Source organism: Cervus elaphus, chromosome 19 (assembly GCF_910594005.1).
Source record: "Cervus elaphus chromosome 19, mCerEla1.1, whole genome shotgun sequence".
Classification (NCBI taxonomy): Eukaryota; Metazoa; Chordata; class Mammalia; order Artiodactyla; family Cervidae; genus Cervus; species Cervus elaphus.
Genome location: NC_057833.1, coordinates 9180709 through 9199371, shown reverse-complemented (window position 1 = coordinate 9199371; position 18663 = coordinate 9180709). Strand labels below are relative to the sequence as shown.

General features: G+C 40.1%; 1 protein-coding gene across 5 annotated transcripts in view; it reads right to left on the bottom strand.

The window, feature by feature from the left end:
• Positions 1-18663, bottom strand: part of MME (membrane metalloendopeptidase) — a 108284-nt gene that overhangs the window by 57532 nt on the left and 32089 nt on the right. For all 5 annotated transcript variants that reach the window (XM_043874933.1, XM_043874935.1, XM_043874934.1 and 2 more), the window contains 5 exons: positions 11654-11815; positions 10392-10472; positions 10210-10305; positions 9972-10090; positions 7167-7232 (listed from right to left, as the gene is read on the bottom strand). In XM_043874933.1, the coding sequence (XP_043730868.1) occupies positions 7167-7232; positions 9972-10090; positions 10210-10305; positions 10392-10472; positions 11654-11815 (524 nt within the window). The remainder of the gene's footprint in view (positions 1-7166; positions 7233-9971; positions 10091-10209; positions 10306-10391; positions 10473-11653; positions 11816-18663) is intronic.

Here is an 18663-nt window from a genome sequence, read left to right as displayed (position 1 = left end):
GAACTTTACAGTTAGGTGTGGCAAACAAAAAGAAAACGTTTTTTACAGAATTTAAGTTAGAGTAGGTTTCTATTGCATATAATTAATGTTCCTGACACATGGATCTTCTAATTCACGACTTGAGGAAATCATTTTACTTAATTGGGTCTCTATTCTCTTATTTCTAAAATGAGGGGTTGTGCCTGACTTCAGACTATACTACAAAGCCACAGTCATCAAGACAGTATGGTACTGGCACAAAGACAGAAATATAGATCAATGGAACAGAATAGAAAGCCCAGAGATAAATCCACGAACTTATGGACACCTTATCTTTGACAAAGGAGGCAAGGATATACAATGGAAAAAAGACAACCTCTTTAACAAGTGGTGCTGGGAAAACTGGTCAACCACTTGTAAAAGAATGAAACTAGAACACTTTCTAACACCATACACAAAAATAAACTCAAAATGGATTAAAGATCTAAATGTAAGACCAGAAACTATAAAACTCCTAGAGGAGAACATAGGCAAAACACTCTCCGACATAAACCACAGCAAGATCCTCTATGACCCACCTCCCAGAATATTGGAAATAAAAGCAAAACTAAACAAATGGGACCTAATGAAACTTAAAAGCTTTTGCACTACAAAGGAAACTATAAGTAAGGTGAAAAGACAGCCCTCAGATTGGGAGAAAATAATAGCAAATGAAGAAACAAAGGATTAATCTCAAAAATATACAAGCAACTCTTGAAGCTCAATTCCAGAAAAATAAATGACCCAATCACAAAATGGGCCAAAGAACTAAACAGACATTTCTCCAAAGAAGACATACAGATGGCTAACAAACACATGAAAAGATGCTCAACATCACTCATTATCAGAGAAATGCAAATCAAAACCACAATGAGGTACCATTACACGCCAGTCAGGATGGCTGCTATCCAAAAGTCTACAAGCAATAAATGCTGGAGAGGGTGTGGAGAAAAGGGAACCCTCTTACACTGTTGGTGGGAATGCAAACTAGTACAGCCGCTATGGAGAACAGTGTGGAGATTTCTTAAAAAACTGGAAATAGAACTGCCATACGACCCAGCAATCCCACTTCTGGGCATACACACTGAGGAAACCAGATCTGAAAGAGACACGTGCACCCCAATGTTCATCGCAGCACTGTTTATAATAGCCAGGACATGGAAGCAACCTAGATGCCCATCAGCAGATGAATGGATAAGGAAGCTGTGGTACATATACACCATGGAATATTACTCAGCCGTTAAAAAGAATTCATTTGAACCAGTTCTAATGAGATGGATGAAACTGGAGCCCATTATACAGAGTGAAGTAAGCCAGAAAGATAAAGAACATTACAGCATACTAACACATATATATGGAATTTAGAAAGATGGTAACGACAACCCTATATGCAAAACAGCAAAAGAAACACAGATGTACAGAACAGACTTTTGAACTCTGTGGGAGAAGGTGAGGGTGGGATGTTTCAAAAGAACAGCATGTATACTATCTATGGTGAAACAGATCACCAGCCCAGGTGGGATGCATGAGACAAGTGCTCGGGCCTGGTGCACTGGGAAGACCCAGAGGAATCGGGTGGAGAGGGAGGGGGGAGGAGGGATCGGGATGGGGAATACGTGTAAATCTATGGCTGATTCATATCAATGTATGACAAAACCCACTGAAAAAATAAATAAATAAATAAATAAATAAAATGAGGGGTTGAACTAAACTCTTTAATGTCCCATTTAGCTTTTAAAGTCTGTGCATAAGTAAATATAATAAGAAAATATATGATACTATCATGTAAAAAATACAAGAATATATTTCTTTGAGTTGCTATTGTCTTTAAGGCCTATTCCCTCTTTAGGAGGGAAAGTACAGAAAACAAAAAGGGACTGAGGTATTTAAGTTCAGAACAATAACCAGAGGACACAATATGCATTTCTCAAAACATAACATTCAACATTTCTAAATAAAAGCACAAGAGTTTGAAAAGCAGCGAGTTTTTTGTTTTTGTTTTAACCAGAGAAAAATAGGTTTTGTTTTAAGGAAGGAGGTTAGACATAGTTCTTGAAAAAAATGCATTACCTATTTTCATCACTTAGTGGTGTAATGGCACATTTTACTATTTTGAATGCCAAACAAATATTAGAACACAAAAATTCCATTCCTAGGATATCAGAAGCCCCCAAATACTTCAGTGTAGTGGAATGGACTTCCTTGTAACTACAGGTGCTATTTTCATTGCTCATAAGAAGTCTGGTTGTAGAATTGTAAGATGATTCCCTAGAAAGAGGGATCAAAAAAGACCTGCGGGAAATGGCCTTAGGTAATGATTTGATCAAGGAAATCTATAATTAGGGTCCCTTTGATCAGAAAGGGATGCTTCCTCTTCCCCAGCCCCTGAGACATATCTGCAAACCGGATGCCATTTCATAGTGTGAAAATCACTGGCTAGAGTGACAGACAAAGAAGCCAGTCTTCTCTAGTCAAAGATAAAGCACCTTTCCTGTCTTCCCTGATACCTTCCCTCTCAACCATGCATCCATAGATTCCGCAATAGACATTAAATAAAAAGAGTATATAGAAATCTGCATGCTGTGAGAACATATATGTTCTTCATCTAGACAAAAGCTCCAGGAAAGCCCTTCGCGAGTAAGTAAAAGTCAAACTTAGACTATAGGGATTAGGAGAAAAACAGGAGGGCTGGCCAGATGGCGTGTGCATGTGTGTGTGTGTGTGTGTGTGTGTGTGTGTGTGTAGTCGTCCTGGCAAAGGAAACAGCATACATAAAAGTATATAAGTGAACAACCTAGAGGGGTGGGATGGGCTAGGGGTGGGAGGAAGGCTCAAGAGGAAGGGGACATAAGGATACCTATGGCTGTTTCATGTTATTTATGTCAGAAACCAACACAGGACTGTAAGCAATTATACACCAATTAAAAATAAACAAATTTTAGAAAGAATTAATAAAGTATATAAGTGAGAAAACCAATGAAAACCATTGTTATACTGATACAATAATGTTGAGATTTATTCTAGCTTTATAAATCCTCCAGTAGTGTTATTTTGTTATCCTATCCTTTTCACCATTTTTTATCCATGAATGATAAAACCCTAAAAAAAAAAAGTACTTAAAGGGATTGAATTCTTTCAGAGATAGCAAAGTAGTGGAAAAACTAGAATGAACTTTTATTTGATAGCTGGCTGGGGATGCAGATGAAACTAAGTGAGGGATTACAGGTAGTAATGACTGGGAAAGAGTAGCAAATATCATGAGGGAAATAGGTAGAAAATTGGAATTTTCTCCATAGTTATATACTCTTCCCCCTCCCTCTAACGCTCCAAAAGAATGGATTTTAAGATGGGGAAGAGTACAGAAATGTTTTAGCAATTACCCATTTTCAGGATGACAGAATTTCATCTCATAAAAAAAAAAGAATTCCATATTATATGCAGACTCCTTGCAACTGGAAGGACGTTGCTTGGAGCTTGGAGCACTAAGCTGAGACGTATTCTGAGGTCGGAGGTTAGGAGGAAGGAGTGCAGTGACCTTATAGCCATAGTTATGGAAGCATGCTGGGTGTTGCTTCTCTTATCCAGATCATGGGAGGGCACCTAATTTGAGCTAATAATAACTTCCTAGCTGAAAGTGCTAGTGCTACTGAGTTTTCTAAATCATTTGTTCACTTAAAGAACTCTACTACTATGAAATACTACTCTTAGCAAGTTGGAATGATGTGTGGAAGGAACAGAGGATAGGGACTAAAGTTCTATCTCTGGTTCTACTATTGTTTGACTGAGGGTTCTGACAAAGACTGACAATCTCTGGGCCTTGGATTTCTCACTCATGAACTCTAATCACGTTACTAATTCCAGATTTAATTTCCACTCCATTGTTTGACTATAAGTATTTTCCCAACCAGTGGATGCAATGAGTAGAGACTGCCAAATGTAAATATCTTTGGTCTGAGCTCCTCTTCTTTTCAGTAATAGAACCTTGTTCCCATTAACCAAATTTTAAGAAGGCATACACATGGCCATTTGTTTAATACTACATTTCTCAGCCTCACTGATACTTAGCTGTGTCCACATGACAATATACTAAGCAATGAAAGGTATACAACTTCTGTGTCACTTACGTAACAAGAAATTGCTTGTCTATCACTACCTCTTTTCTTTTTCCTATGAACTGAAATGTGAACAGGGCACTGGTGAACCAACTTTGACCAAACAGACTACAAATAAAACACTTGAGGAGGTCGATATTAGAGCAATAGGTCAAAAAAAACAGTGCTCCTGGCCATTCCCTTGAAGACAGCTTCCTACCTCTCCGGAGACAGAAATGAGCTTCTTGCTTGCTTGCTTGCTTGTATTTTTCAGTCTCTTTTTTACCACAATTTAGTTAGGACCCCAACTAATTTACAAACTCAAATGTCTAGAGGAACCACAAAGTCAATAAAAATCAATGAATTATCTCGATGAGGACTGCCCAAGTCTGGAGAACAAAGGCCCTATCTGAAGGAACAACCATAAAAAAACTCTGTCCCACAACCACATGGGGATGTAGGTCTAGGGTTTCCAATTCTGCTAATTTATCAGGAGATCTGGATTCTCAAGTAAAATCTTCAATTTTTATAAAATCTTGGCAACTAATATAAAAATTTTTAAAAATTAGCCACAGGTTAAACAAAATGCCTCTCTATGACTCAAACCTATAACCTAGATTATGACATTCTATTAATTATGAGACAATATTGAATACAAAATGCACAAATACACCATCCCCTTAACAACAGGATCCTTTCCAAAAGAAAAAATGCCAAAAGGAAACTTTATCACATTACGTGTATACACTGACTGCCAGGTATACCTTGATATCAGGAATGTTAAAATACAAAAAATACGCATCCTTTTTGTTGTTGTTTAGTTGCCAAGTCATGTCTGACTCTTTTGAGTCCCCATGGACTGGAGCCCGCCAGGCTCCTCTGTCCACAGATTTCCCAGGCAAGAGTACTGGAGTGGGCAGCCATTTCCTCCTCCAGAGGATCATCCTGGACCAGGGACTGAACCGACATCTCCTGGATTGGCAGGCAAATTTTTTGCCACAGAGTCACCAGGGAAGTCCTCACACATCTTTATAAGGTTGGATAAATTTAGTATGTTTTTAGGACAAAATCCTAAATTTGACAAACATTCCAGTTAATACCAATGAAAATGTAGCATAATGAGCCAAAATTCTTCAGTCACCCTCAACTCTGCAATAGGAAGCAGCTAGACAGCTTGTAAAGCCAACAACTGCAACCCACACGATACCTGCATTATCAAGAACTCAAATATCCCACACCCATTTGATTGTCTATGACATTAATTGTGGACTTTTATATTTATCTTTTTCTTCATTTCAATGCTGTGTAGCCACTCATAAAGATACTTTATAGTGAATTTATTCCATGGCTTTTGAACTTAATAATGCAGCAAAATGCACACTCAGTATGAACATAAAGAGCTAATATTTTAATTAAGAAGTAATTCCAGTCACACCACCTCTGACCCATTAGAATCAAAGGTAACTAAACTTACTTCTGAGCCTCAAATTAGGAAAGAAAACATTTATGGAACCAAAACCTTCCCCAAATACTTAATACATTACACTGCTAAGTTTATCTTCTGTGGTTCCTTTATATCAACAAGCAAGTGCACACCCACACCAGCTTGAGCAAGGCAAGGCTGTGAGACAATAAGAAGCGGTGTTGTGGGGTGTGATGGACAGAGTCAGAAGGTGGCCACAAAGGTTTGTCTGAACCCAGTGCCCCATGCGGATAGCCCTCTGAAAGTCAAATAGGAAGGCTCTAGAAGAATGGTGCTGAGTCCAATGTATGTACTTACTGGACCATTCCCCAGTCTTCACTGGCACTGACCTAGACCATGATTCACCTGCTCATTTTTTAAATCATTCAAATTTATAGAGAAAATAAGACATTTAAAATTGGCTTTTCAGGGAGAATGGATACACCATGATATGGTTGTTGATAACACCCTCAGATATGCAGATGACACCACTTTAACGGCAGAAAGTGAAGAACTAAAGAGCCTCTTAATGATGGTGAAAGAGGAGAGTTAAAAAAACTGGCTTAAAACTCAACATTAGAAAACCGAAGATTATAGAATCTGGTCCCATTACTTCATGGGAAACAGAAGGGAAAAAAGTGGAAACACAACAGATTTTATTTTCTTGGGCTCCAAAATCACTGTGACAGCAGCCATGAAATTAAAAGACGCTTGCTCCTTGGAAGAAAAGTTATGACAAACCTAGACAGAGTATTAAAAAGCAGAGACATTATTTTGCCAACAAAGGTTCGTATAGTCAAAGTTGTGGTTTTTCCAGTAGTCATGTACAGATGTGAGAGTTGGACCATAAAGAAAGCTAAGCACCAAAGAATTGATGTTTTTCAACTGTGGTACTAGAGAAGACTCTTAGGAGTCCCTTGGACAGCAAGATCAAACCAGTCAATCCTGAGGAAAATCAACCCTGAATATTCCTTGGACGGACTGATGCTGAAGTTGAAGCTCTAATACTCCGGCTACCTGATGTGAAGAGCTGACTCATTAGAAAAGACCCTGATGCTGGGAAAGATTGAGGACACGAGAAGGGTGTGACAGAGGATGAGAAAGTTGGAATGCATCATCGACTCAATGGACATGAGTTTAAGCAAATTGTGGGAGATAGGGGCAGGGAAGCCGGGTATGTTGCAGTTCATGGGTCACAAAGCGTAGGACAGGGCTTTCACAAAGGGTAGGACAGAGCTTAGTGACTGAACAACATTCGTATGCTGAGCCCCTTTATTGTTCACCTGAAACTATTACAACATTGTTAATGGGTTATACTCCAACATAAAATAAAAAGTTAAAAATAAATAAGTAAATAAAATTGACTTTTAAAAATGGGCCACACGACTTAAATACTGAGAATCAAGACACAAACAAGGAATTTCAAGTTTCTTTGTTTCTTAAAAGCTCTTCATTTGTTCTGTTGAGAATACTCAGTCAGTCAAAGGAAGCTCACTATTATGTATGATTTTCAGTATCTGCCTGAGTGAAGAAGATAGAGGGTTTAGTTTAAATTCTGTAGCTTAGTTTTGTTGGTTTTTTGTTTCTGTTTTTACCTCTTTATATGCTGCAGTGCATTCATAGTAGTCTCTGGAAGGCAGGCCAAGTTGAGGCTGGTCAATCTATAAAAAACGTACAAAGAAGAAAATATTCAGTTGATATAGAACAGTTTGACAAATTATAAGCATGCCTACCTATGTGTAAGCACGATCTTAGTGTTCTTGCTCTATATAACAAGCTAACACTGAGTGAATATACAATTAAGAAGTGGTTTCCACAATACTTCTCAGTGTTAAACTGATGGGTAGGTGAGACAATCTGGAAGATCATACTACAGATATTTGAGAGAAACCAATGAAATCTTAAACCCACAAAAACCATATGGGGAAGGAGTTGAATGTATAACAATGGGAGAGATGAACAAATACACATTAGAATCTAGGACTGGGGAGTTTTATACTTTTATAGGACATTTCAGGTCCCTGAGCTTCTAATATACTCCCTTGCTGGATGTTTTCTTCTGCTCCTACCCTTAACTGTAATGGAAAAAAAAAAACCCAAAAAACCAAAAAACAAATAAAAGGTAGAAAACCTCTATGGTGACTCAAGAAATTCTAAGCTAGTAGAAATCTTGCCAGAGATTTTTTTGAGACTCTCTACCCTAAGAGGGGGCTTCCTCGGTAGCTCAGTTGGTAAAGAATCTGCCTGCAATGCAGGAGATGGGGGTTCAGTCCCTGGGTCGGGAAGATTCCACGGAGAAGGGAATGTGTTAGTATTTTTGCCTGGAGAATCCCTATGGAAGAGGAGCCTTGTGGGCTATAGTCCATGAGGTGACAAAGAGCCGGACATGACTGAGCAACTTACACACACACACACGCCCTAAGAGGACAGAGGAGATTCCTCTTCGGTTCTCTTCGGAGCTGCCCTGCTGAGGATGTCAGCAGACCCAGCTGCCAACTGAGCGTATGAAAGAGATAACCCATCTCTGCTCCAGCACATCCACTCCACCCTGGATCCCCCACGAAAGCTCCTAGACATCCTCGAAACTTTGTAGGTGTCAGGAACCCTCTGGCCCTTATTAATTCCTGAATATTCAGGAATTAAGAGGAGAGGCATGCCTTTCCCAGGGCTGAGGAATCCAGGCATTTCTCATTAAGGTGATAAGTACCCTCTTCCTTTTTACGAGCCAAACGGTAAAAGGTGATAGTTTGCAACTCTCTCTTTGATAGGGATCATCTTATGTTTTGTAAGTCTGGAATTTTAATCTTTATCTTTGCTGAGAATAACTACAATATATATGCCCACGCCATGTTGATTAAGACACCTTTGCTCCATCAGAACTTGGGTCCCCGTGTCTTTCTTTCTTTCTGTCTTCCTCTCTCTATTTCTCTATTTCTGGCTAATTCCTTGGAGCTCGGAGGCCCGCTGAACTCACTTTCTTGCCCGGGCTTCTAAGACCCTCTGGAGAAGGCGCCCCGTGCCTTCACCCACTCAAGAGGGCGCCCGGTGCCTACGTGCAGCAGCGCGACCCCTAAGAACAGGGCTCTATTGGCTTTCTGCCTAAACCAGGGGATGTCAGCCTCTTTCTCTCTCTTACTTTCTTATCGTCGACTCCGGACCACCAGGTTCCGGTCCATTAAAGGACCAACAGTGAGATTCCCTCCTACGTGCTGCACGGTAAGTGGGTAAAGTAAACTAGAGCATTTGTGGGCGGAAGTGGCGATCCTAGCAGGGTAAAGATACAGAACCCAGAAGACTGGCGGGGAGAGAGCCAGAAGGCATCCCCACAGGAGGGCCCTGTTCCTTCTCCAACCTTCTGAGCCTCCTTAGCAGCCCTCATAGGGTGATCAAGCAGGATGCTGGCATTCCACAGCCAAGGGAGAGACTCTAGGAAGACAGAAAGGGTCCACTGCAGACAAGAGTCAGGTTCAATTGTCTTCATGGTTTTAATAAAAATGACCATAACAATTTATATAACTGTGCCATACATAAGCTTCTGTGACCTGTAACTTTTGGTAGTTTCTTTTACAGGAGACTAAAGAAAAGCTCTGTAAATGTTTTACTCCATTCTGAACATACTTATTAAGTACTTATCTCATCTTAGGAGATGTCTTAGGTTAAACGAAATGAATAGTTTATACTCTAAAAAAAAATCAAATAAGGCCCTTTAAGAAGAAAGACATTTTGCTTACTTTAACTGGGAAAAAAAAGTACAGATGTAGCAAGCACCAAATTATGTTCAAAATCCCATTTTTATGATCTTTTTGGAGTCAATTAGGAATTTCTGATTTCCAACCTGTATTACTTATATAAACTAGACCATGCTCCTTTCATGAACATACAGAGAAATCAAGTGCTTTTTCTAAATTGTTGTTGTTTAGTCACTAAGTTGTGTCCAACTCTTTGTGACCCCATGGACTGTAGCCCACCAGGCTCCTCTGTCCCTGGGATTCTCCAAGCCAAGAATACTGGAGTGGGCTGCCATGCCCTCCTCCAGGGGATCTTCCTGCCCCAGGGATCAAAGTCAAGTCTCCTGTATTGGCAGGTGAATTCTTTACCACTGGAAGCCCCTTTTCTAAACAGGAGAGACCTGAAGTCTTTAATTTCTTATCATTTATTTTTATAAAGGGAGAGCTATCTAAACAAAGATAGCAGAAAGGACAGTTGAATGTCTAACACACAGCATCAAGAAAACAGTTTCAAAATTGGAAATCCAGGTATCTGTCCTTGAATTTATTACCACTTTGTTCCTACAATTCAAATAAGAACAAGCCTTATTTCTAAATATCAATAACACCAATGCGTGTGAATGTTTTATCACAATTTAAAGATAACTCTGGCTGCTGGCCATACAAACTTACATGAATTATATGATTCGTAGAGTTTTTATCATCAGTGCCAACAAAAAAATTAATAATGACTTTTTTTCCGTATTTAGAATTCAGTTGTGCAATAGATTTCTCAGCTGTCCAAGAAGAACCTGAAGAAATGAAAGGTGAAGTAGTATCATTAGATGCTTAATGCATTAATATGATACTATAGTACAGTAATAACAGATTTTACACAGACGTAATTTTTTTAAAGGGAAGACCGTCTCACCATATTTTTGCTCCCAGTTGTCCAGCGCCACCGGCCAGTCGTAAATATCTGGCAACAGTCTGAGTAGAGGTTCTCCGCCTCGGCTCTCAATAGCAGCTTTTAAAAATAATGAATATAAATATATTATGAAGTCTATGCATATTTTGGCATACTCCAAATAAAATAAAATAAAGAGCACTTACTTTCATTTATACAAGATCTATATAACATTTTTGCTTTCTGCACCGCTATTATATCTTCAGTTTTGGGTTCCTGAAGGACATCTGAAATGGAGTGTTGGTAAAATGCATCAGTATAATCGCTCATGTGCAGCTCTAAATAACATTTTCCATGCAAGTTTGGTTAAAAAAAAAAAAAGCTTACATGTGTTCATACCTCTCCCATTCCAAAACCCTATGGGAAAAACCAAACTCCTTATCAGATCATTATTCCTGGTGTAGAAGGAGGAGTTACTTTGATTAGCCAACTTAAATGAAAGTCTTTTTGACTAGATTATTAGTTTCTGGTGAACAGTAATACATACTGCTCTGCCGTACAGAAGTTACTTTTTCTGATATTGAGATTAAAAAGAAAACAAATTTGTTTTTGGAATTTGGAATTTAATATGATAGTCTTCTTGATGGTTGGAGGGTAATTATTTTTGTGTGATCATACTGTTCATGCTCCAAATGAAATGTTCTACTTGCTTGGATATTAAAAAATAGTAAAAAAAAAATTTTTTTTATTTTTACAAAGTAACTTCTAAACGAGAACACAGAATGTAGGATAACAAAGGACTAGACACAACTTCCTCAACTTCCCAGGGAGGATGTCTTGATTATATCTGGATTAGAACAGATTTACCTAGTCTGGGAAGGCAAATCTTGGTAATATCTTACAGCAACTTCAACACAGGGCCAGGGTAGAAAGACATGCATGTCCTGTTTAGTGGCAATCATTTAATTTCTCCTGTAAAATGCATAAAGATGCCACTTTCATGGATAATAAAACATTTATCATGTTACATGCAAATGAAAGCAGGAATGCTGAAATGCCAACATATTTCATTTTGGTGTCTTCCATCCTTAGAGTGACTCAGCAATGGTCCACAAAACTTGGAGGGATTATCAACTTTTAATTTTGTGTGACATTCCCCGTAATGGCTTTTACACTCCCAAGTAAAATCTTGAAAATGGATGTTATTTAGTTGCTAAGTTGTATCTGACTCTTTTGTGACCCCATAGACTATGGCCCACCAGGCTCTTCTGTCCATGGGATTTCCCAGGCAAGGATAATGGAGTGGGTTGCCATTTCCTTCTTCAGGGGAATCTTCCTGACCCAGGGGCTCGAACCCACATCTCCTTCACTGGCAGACAGATTCTCTACCACTGAGCCACCTGGGAAGGCCTTAAAATGGATATATGAAGACAGAAATCTTTGATACATAGACTTAAACTTCACTAACCTTTCAAAACGACTTCTAATTCATCTCTTAAAATGTCAAAGTTACTGTAACGAGAGCTGGTCTCAGGAATGACGTTGCGTTTCAACCAGCCTCCGCAAGCATATTTGAAAAAGTTTGTACAAGGCTCAACAGAGGCATCCATGTTCTGGATCAGTCGAGCGGCTGAAAGACCAGAGAAAGGATGAGATAAAGTGAAGGGTTTGTTTCATAAGTAGTTTGGACGGGGAGAAAAAAAGAGACACGTTACTTCTTTATGATCAAGTCAACTGAACCGATGCTCTTCTTTTCACTTGTGGAACTGTGGACTTAGTTTGAATGATGAATATTATGGCTGGTTTTATTCTTGAGAGGTCTGGGTCCTCCTATCCTGCATCTTACCTCTTTCTTTAAATAACCAAGCATCTCACTAGTTTCTACCTCAGATGAAAGAAAGAATGCAGGCCTGCCTTAGCCGTTTCTGGGCCTGGGCCTGGAGTCACCCTTCACTCTGATAACTTTGGCTGCTGACTTTGTTCTTCAAGGTGCTGTGACCTTTGAACATGTCTGAGGCTCTAAGGCATGTGGGATTGTTAATAGATTTTAGTGTTTCAGTAAAGATCTGAAGCTACAGTTAATACCTCTTGGCCTCTACTTACAAAACTGCAATTCATACTGGATATCCAATTTGCATTTGTGTATGTAGAGTCTGTCATTATAAAATTAGCTGTAAGCTTGTTAGTTTTTCTTTCATCCATGATTTTATCTTTGATAATTATGATGAAAAAACAAATCAACCAATGTTGATTGTTGTTATTTACAATGTGCAAAACACGACTATACTAGGTGTCTCAGTTAATAGAAAGGGACATAAAGAGAAGATGTACAAAGAGAAAAATATTATATTATCTACAGGACTGCTATGCTCACAATTTCTACATCTGGAATAGTGAGAAAACCCTACCACTGCCCTCCCCACATTCTTTCTCATACAAGTTGAACTGTTCTGCAGGGAAAACAAAAGAGCAATTGAGAATTCATCTGCATCAAGAGAGTATAAGTTCTCAAGTGAGCTTTTGAAAATCCTTTGCCTTTTGAATAAATTAATTAATTAAACACTTTTAAAGAACTGCTGAGCTGTGTGGATTTTCCAGCTTGGAATGGTAAATCTATCTGCCAGCTGAGCCTCGAGCCCCCACTTCTGACCACTTCTGGACACATTTGCCTGGCTGTCATCTTAGTCTCCATCTCTTTAAGACTAAACCCTCTGTTCAGTTCAGTTCAGTCACTCAGTCATGTCCGACTCTTTGCAACCCCATGAATCTCAGCACGCCAGGCCTCCCTGTCCATCACCAACTCCCGGAGTTTACCCTAACTCATGTCCATCAAGTTGGTGATGCCATCCAGCCATCTAATCCTCTGTCATCCCCTTCTCCTCCTGCCTACAATCCCTCCCAGCATCAGGGTCTTTTCCAATGAGTCAACACTTCACATGAGGTGGCCAAAGTACTGGAGTTTCAGCTTCATCATCAATCCTTCCAAAGAACACCCAGGAATGATCTCCTTTAGGATGGACTGTTTGGATTTCCTTGCAGTCCAAGGGACTCTCAAGAGTCTTCTCCAACACCACAGTTCAAAAACATCAATTCTTTGGTGCTCAGCTTTCTCCACAGTCCAACTCTCACATCCGTACATGACCACTGGAAAAGCCATAGCCTTGACTACATGGACCTTTGTTGGCAAAGTAATGTCTCTGCTTTTAATTTGCTGCCTAAGTTGGCCATAACTTTCCTTCCAAGGAGTAAGCGTCTTTTAATTTCATGGCTGCAATCACCATCTGCAGTGATTTTGGAGCCCCCAAAAATAAAGCCTGCCACTGTTTCCACTGTTTCCCCATCTATTTGCCATTAAGTGATGGGACCAGATGCCATGATCTTAGTTTTCTGAATGTTGAGCTTTAAGCCAACTTTTTCACTCTCCTCTTTCACTTTCATCAAGACGCTCTTTAGTTCCTCTTCACTTTCTGCCATAAGGGTGGTGTCATCTGCATATCTGAGGTTACTGATATTTCTCCCGGCAAACTGGATTCGAGCTCGTGCTTCCTCCAGCCCAGCATTTCTCATGATGTACTCTGCATATAAGTTAAATAAGCAGGGTGACAATATACAGCCTTGATGTACTCCTTTTCCTATTTGGAACCAGTCTGTTGTTCCATGTCCAGTTCTAACTGTTGCTTCCTGACCTACGTACAGGTTTCTCAAGAGGCAGGTCAGGTGGTCTGGTATTCCCATCTCTTTCAGAATTTTCCACAGTTTATTGTGGTCCACACAGTCAAAGGCTTTGGCATAGTCCATAAAGCAGAAATAGATGGTTTTCTGGAACTCTCTTGCTTTTTTGATGATCCAGCAGATGTTGGCAATTTGATCTCTGGTTCCTCTGCCTTTTCTAAAACCAGCTTGAACAGCTGGAAGTTCACAGTTCACGTGTTGCTGAAGCCTGGCTCGGAGAATTTTAAGCATTACTTTACTAGCATGTGAGATGAGTACAACTGTGCGGTAGTTTGAGCATTCTTTGTATTGCCTCCAAACCAGTCTTCTCTGGATGTTTGTACTTTGGCATGCAGTACAATTGTTATCACAGCCTCCCAGGTTTGAAATCTTGAGTAGAATTCTGTATTTCATGCTCTCTCTTGGGCTATCAGTAACTCTTCTGCCTCTTTCCTATACTCTAGACAATCAATGTCAACCTAGTTTACATCTTCATCCCTTTTGACTAGATGTCACCCAACTACTCCTCTTGCTATTCATAGTATTATCTCTCTACTTCTATACACATGTTGCACATCTTTCACAGGTTAAACTTCCCCAAAGACCCTTTTGCTCTAGCTACTCCCTTGCTCAAAAATGTCAGTGGCTTGACACTGCCCAGGTTAAATTACGAACTCTTTAACTTGGCTAATCAAAAGTCTCTACCTTCTCTCGTTTCTCCTCTCTGGGTTTTCACAAAAACACTGTACTTCAGCCAGGTGGGTTTTGCCGCATGGACCACAAACTCCTGTGCTTCTCTACCCTGCATCTTTGTTTCTCTCCTCCTCACTCCCCGCTTTTAAATAACAGTTTTATTGGGGTACAGTTCCTTTGCACTGTTGTGTTAGTTTCCCTGCACAGCAGAGTGAATCAGCTGCACATAAATATATATTCCCCCTTTGTCACCACAGAGCCGCGGGTAGAGTTCCCTGGGCCATAGAGTAGGTTCCTGTCAGTTATTTATTTTATACATAGTAGCATATACATGTCAATCCCAGTCTCCCAGTTCATCCCACCTTCTCTTCCCTCACCTTGGTATCCATACGTTTGTGTCTTTATTTCTGCTTTGCAAATAGGGCCATCTGTACCATTTTCCTAGATTCCACATACATGTGTTAATATACGATTTTTTTTTCGTCCTTCTGACTTACTTCCCACTGTATGACATACTCAGAGTTTACCCACGTCTCTGCAAATGGCACAATTTCGTTCCTTTTTTATGGCTGAGTAGAAACTTGACCCTTTTAACTTCTCCTCCCATTCCTTCCAAATTCTAAACCCACTATTCAAGGTTCACCTTCTGTCCCATCTCTTCCAAACCATAGGGAAAATTTCTTTCTCTGAACTCCTGGGAGGTCACTGTCTCACTCAGTCTTAAATGCTCTAGATTAAGCTGTTTTGAAGTTCTTATATGAATACCTGCTGAGTCTTCCTAACCATTCTGTTGATGAACTCAACCTCTTTGTACCCCTGTCACCTGGAATGTTCAGTAAAATGCGTTGTTTGTGTGATGACATTACTGAGTCATCAATGAGTCCCTTTACTTGTTCCTCCTACACGTCTCCTTCCCCAGTTCCCGCAGCTCAGACCAGTTCTCATTTCAAAGCCTCCAGAGTCAATGGACTGAAGTCAATACTTGCAGTTCCCACTGTTCCCACTCTTTCTCGGTCCTTCCTCTCTAAGGGTCTATTCATGCCTTTTCACCAAAGTATGGCCCCAGGCCACTCCCCATGCCATCCATCCTGTGTGTCAACTGGATTCACACCATCCTAGCATTTCAGCATGCCGTTTTCCACTCCAAAGTATTCAATATTTCCACTCCAAAGTATTCAATATTCCACTACAAAGTATTCCAATCCTCTCACATTCATAATAAAATCCAGATTCATAGCACATTCTAACCTTAATATACCTAGAGAAGCTTCTCTCACCACTTTCTTACATGAGCCATCTGCCCCAATTAAATGAATGTATTCATTTTATGCTATGAAACATCTTACGGTTCTCCATTTCTGTAACTTTGACTATGTTGCCTCAACCCTTGTCAAAATATCCTTTTTTATTTTTTCACATTCAGAAATTTCAGGCTCATTCACGGCCCAGTTCAAATCATTTTTCTTCATGAAGGACTGTCTCTACAAAGCCCATACTGGCTGACATTCATTTTTCTGTTGGAAAACCCATTGCCTCTTCACCTGGATTGTGGTTCCTGTAAAGGTAGAGATACAATTTCCAGTTTTCTCTCAGAGCCTGACATTGTGCTCGATCAAGACTTGTCAGTAAAAACTCTAACTTGAAACCTCAGGTAAAGATTAAGAAATGGATCCTAAAAAGGTAGAGAGAAAATGAAAATCTCTTAAACTTTTAAGGAAATGAAGATATGATGACAGGGGAAATAAAAATAAAGACCCTAAATAGTAGAAGATTATTATGTAAAGTGAAAAGCCAGAAAACTGGAACCTGAAATGACTACTACCTAAAGACATTCTCAGCACACATTTTTTTAGTGATTTTATGCAACTCTTGTCTTTCAACATACTTTAAAAAAATGTAAGCTGAATGTTGTAAAGGCGACCACCATTTTGAAGGCACTTCTACTTTCTTCTATTCTCTGAGGAAACAGATGGCTTCTATCCTAACACCACAAAGAGCCACAGACTCCTCGTTAGGAGGGCATCGAACACATACTGATCCACCCTGAATGAAAAGGAGGAGCAGTGGCTGAAGTCCCACATTCATGAGTGCGGATACAGTCCACGTTCACACAGCCTCACCTCCCACAACGAAAAAGACGATCCTTCCCATCTTAGGTTGAATTCCTCACTTGATACCCAGTGAAACCACTTACATCTGGACAACAAACCAAAGAAGCAGCATTCAAGCAATCTGTGAGGTTATGTGCAGGAGAGAGAGAGCGAGCGAGCACACCTCTGCCAACCCCTTCTGTGCCACTTTTAAAGTTTCCCTTTGACCAGAGAGCTCATCGGAGCACAGGCGCTTCCAATCACATCAAAGAAAGCTCTGTTCTGATGAATATTTCGGGGCCATGGGCCAAGGCAAGTCATGGGCTCGCACTTTCATGCTGGGGCTTTGATCAACCTTCCTTTAATCTCTTATCGTGGGTTTTGATTCTCGTTTTGCACCTTATCCTCTGGACCTCCTCTCTGCGGGCTTTCCTTTGAAGTCAGCGGTAGACTCATGGGTAGGAGGGCCATAGGAAACAGACGCACCACTGTCAAACTGATTGTAATTGTTTTTATATTTTGCACTTTGTTTTGAATTACTCAACCTCTCCACAAAGCCACACCTGGGGCTCTTCAGATGTTTCCTAATCTGTGGGTTTCTGACTTCTGAGTAAACAAATGTGCTTTAAAAACAAACAAAATTATTTTACCTTCATAAGCAGACATAAAAATGATGTAGTAAATGCCAATGTATTGACACGAAATGCTGTTGACCAGATGTTTATAAAGGTGAAAGAAAGTGTATATTATGATTTTTTGAAAATCTGTATAAAAACAGAGAAAGTCTAAAAGGTCTTTACAGCAATTATATCCGGGTAGAGGGATTATGAGAGTGTTTAATTTTGTTTTATTTGCTTATCTCTATTTTCCAATTTGTATTAGATGCACATGCTTTGCTTTTACAATAAGAAAAGAGTTTATTTTTAATTTAAGAAAATAGTCACACAAAGACAAGAAAAGTAATCTTTTATTAATAATGAGCTTATTTCTCACGAATGACAATTTTGAGTGTTCTAGGCTGATAATAAATGGCACACCGTTTTTTTTTCTCCAACTAATCTTTTTGTAACATTTGCCCAACTTATTTGACCATAGGAATTTAAAAACAAGCTCAACTACCATCTGGGAAGTTATTAATTGCTGTATTCATTACCAGGGTCTATGGTATGCATATGGATTAGAAGACGCTGCATAAGCTGAGAAAATGTTTAGAGTTCTTAAATCAGACTTGTTTTGAATCCCTGAACTTCCCCACTTTTTAGTTGTAAAAGACAAGTAGTTCCTGGACTTCCCTGGTAGTCCAGTGGTTATGAATCTGCCTTCCAATGCAGGGGACACAGGTTTGATCTCCGGTCAGGGAAGTAAGATCCCACATGCTGCAAAGCAACTAAGCCTGCACTCAGACACCGCAACTACTGAAGCCCACACACTGCAGAACCTGTGGTCCACAACTAGAGAAAGCCTGAGCACCACAAGGAAGACCCAGGACAGCCAAACAGAAAACAAGCCAAAAAGGTAGCTTCCCCAAGATCCAGGAGCTAGTAAGTGACGGAGACCCAGAACTTACACTTGGGTGTGTGTGGCTCCCCGCTCACACTCTCCCCTCCACACTCTGGCCATGGCCGGAGTGTGTGAGATGAAGTGAGCGTGCTCCATCCCTCTCTCCCCCTCCACTTCTTCCCAATTACCCTTTATTCTCCCCTTGCCCTGCCCTCTTCTTCACTTCCTCTCCTCCCCTCAATGTTGAGCTTATCACCAGAAACTAGTGCAGAGTCCAAGAAAGGAGAAGGCATCAGAATTTGGAGTCTGTAGGGGCCAGGGAGAAGGACAGGGAAAGAAACATGAATTCTTCACAGAGGAGTGAGCAGACAGAGGCACACCCAGCAGAGCCCTTCCTGAGGTGGACCCGTAGCAGGGTTCTTGCCTAACCCTCCTCTAGATAGAGCAGGATGATGGAGAGTGAAAATTTTCCGTGATATATTTA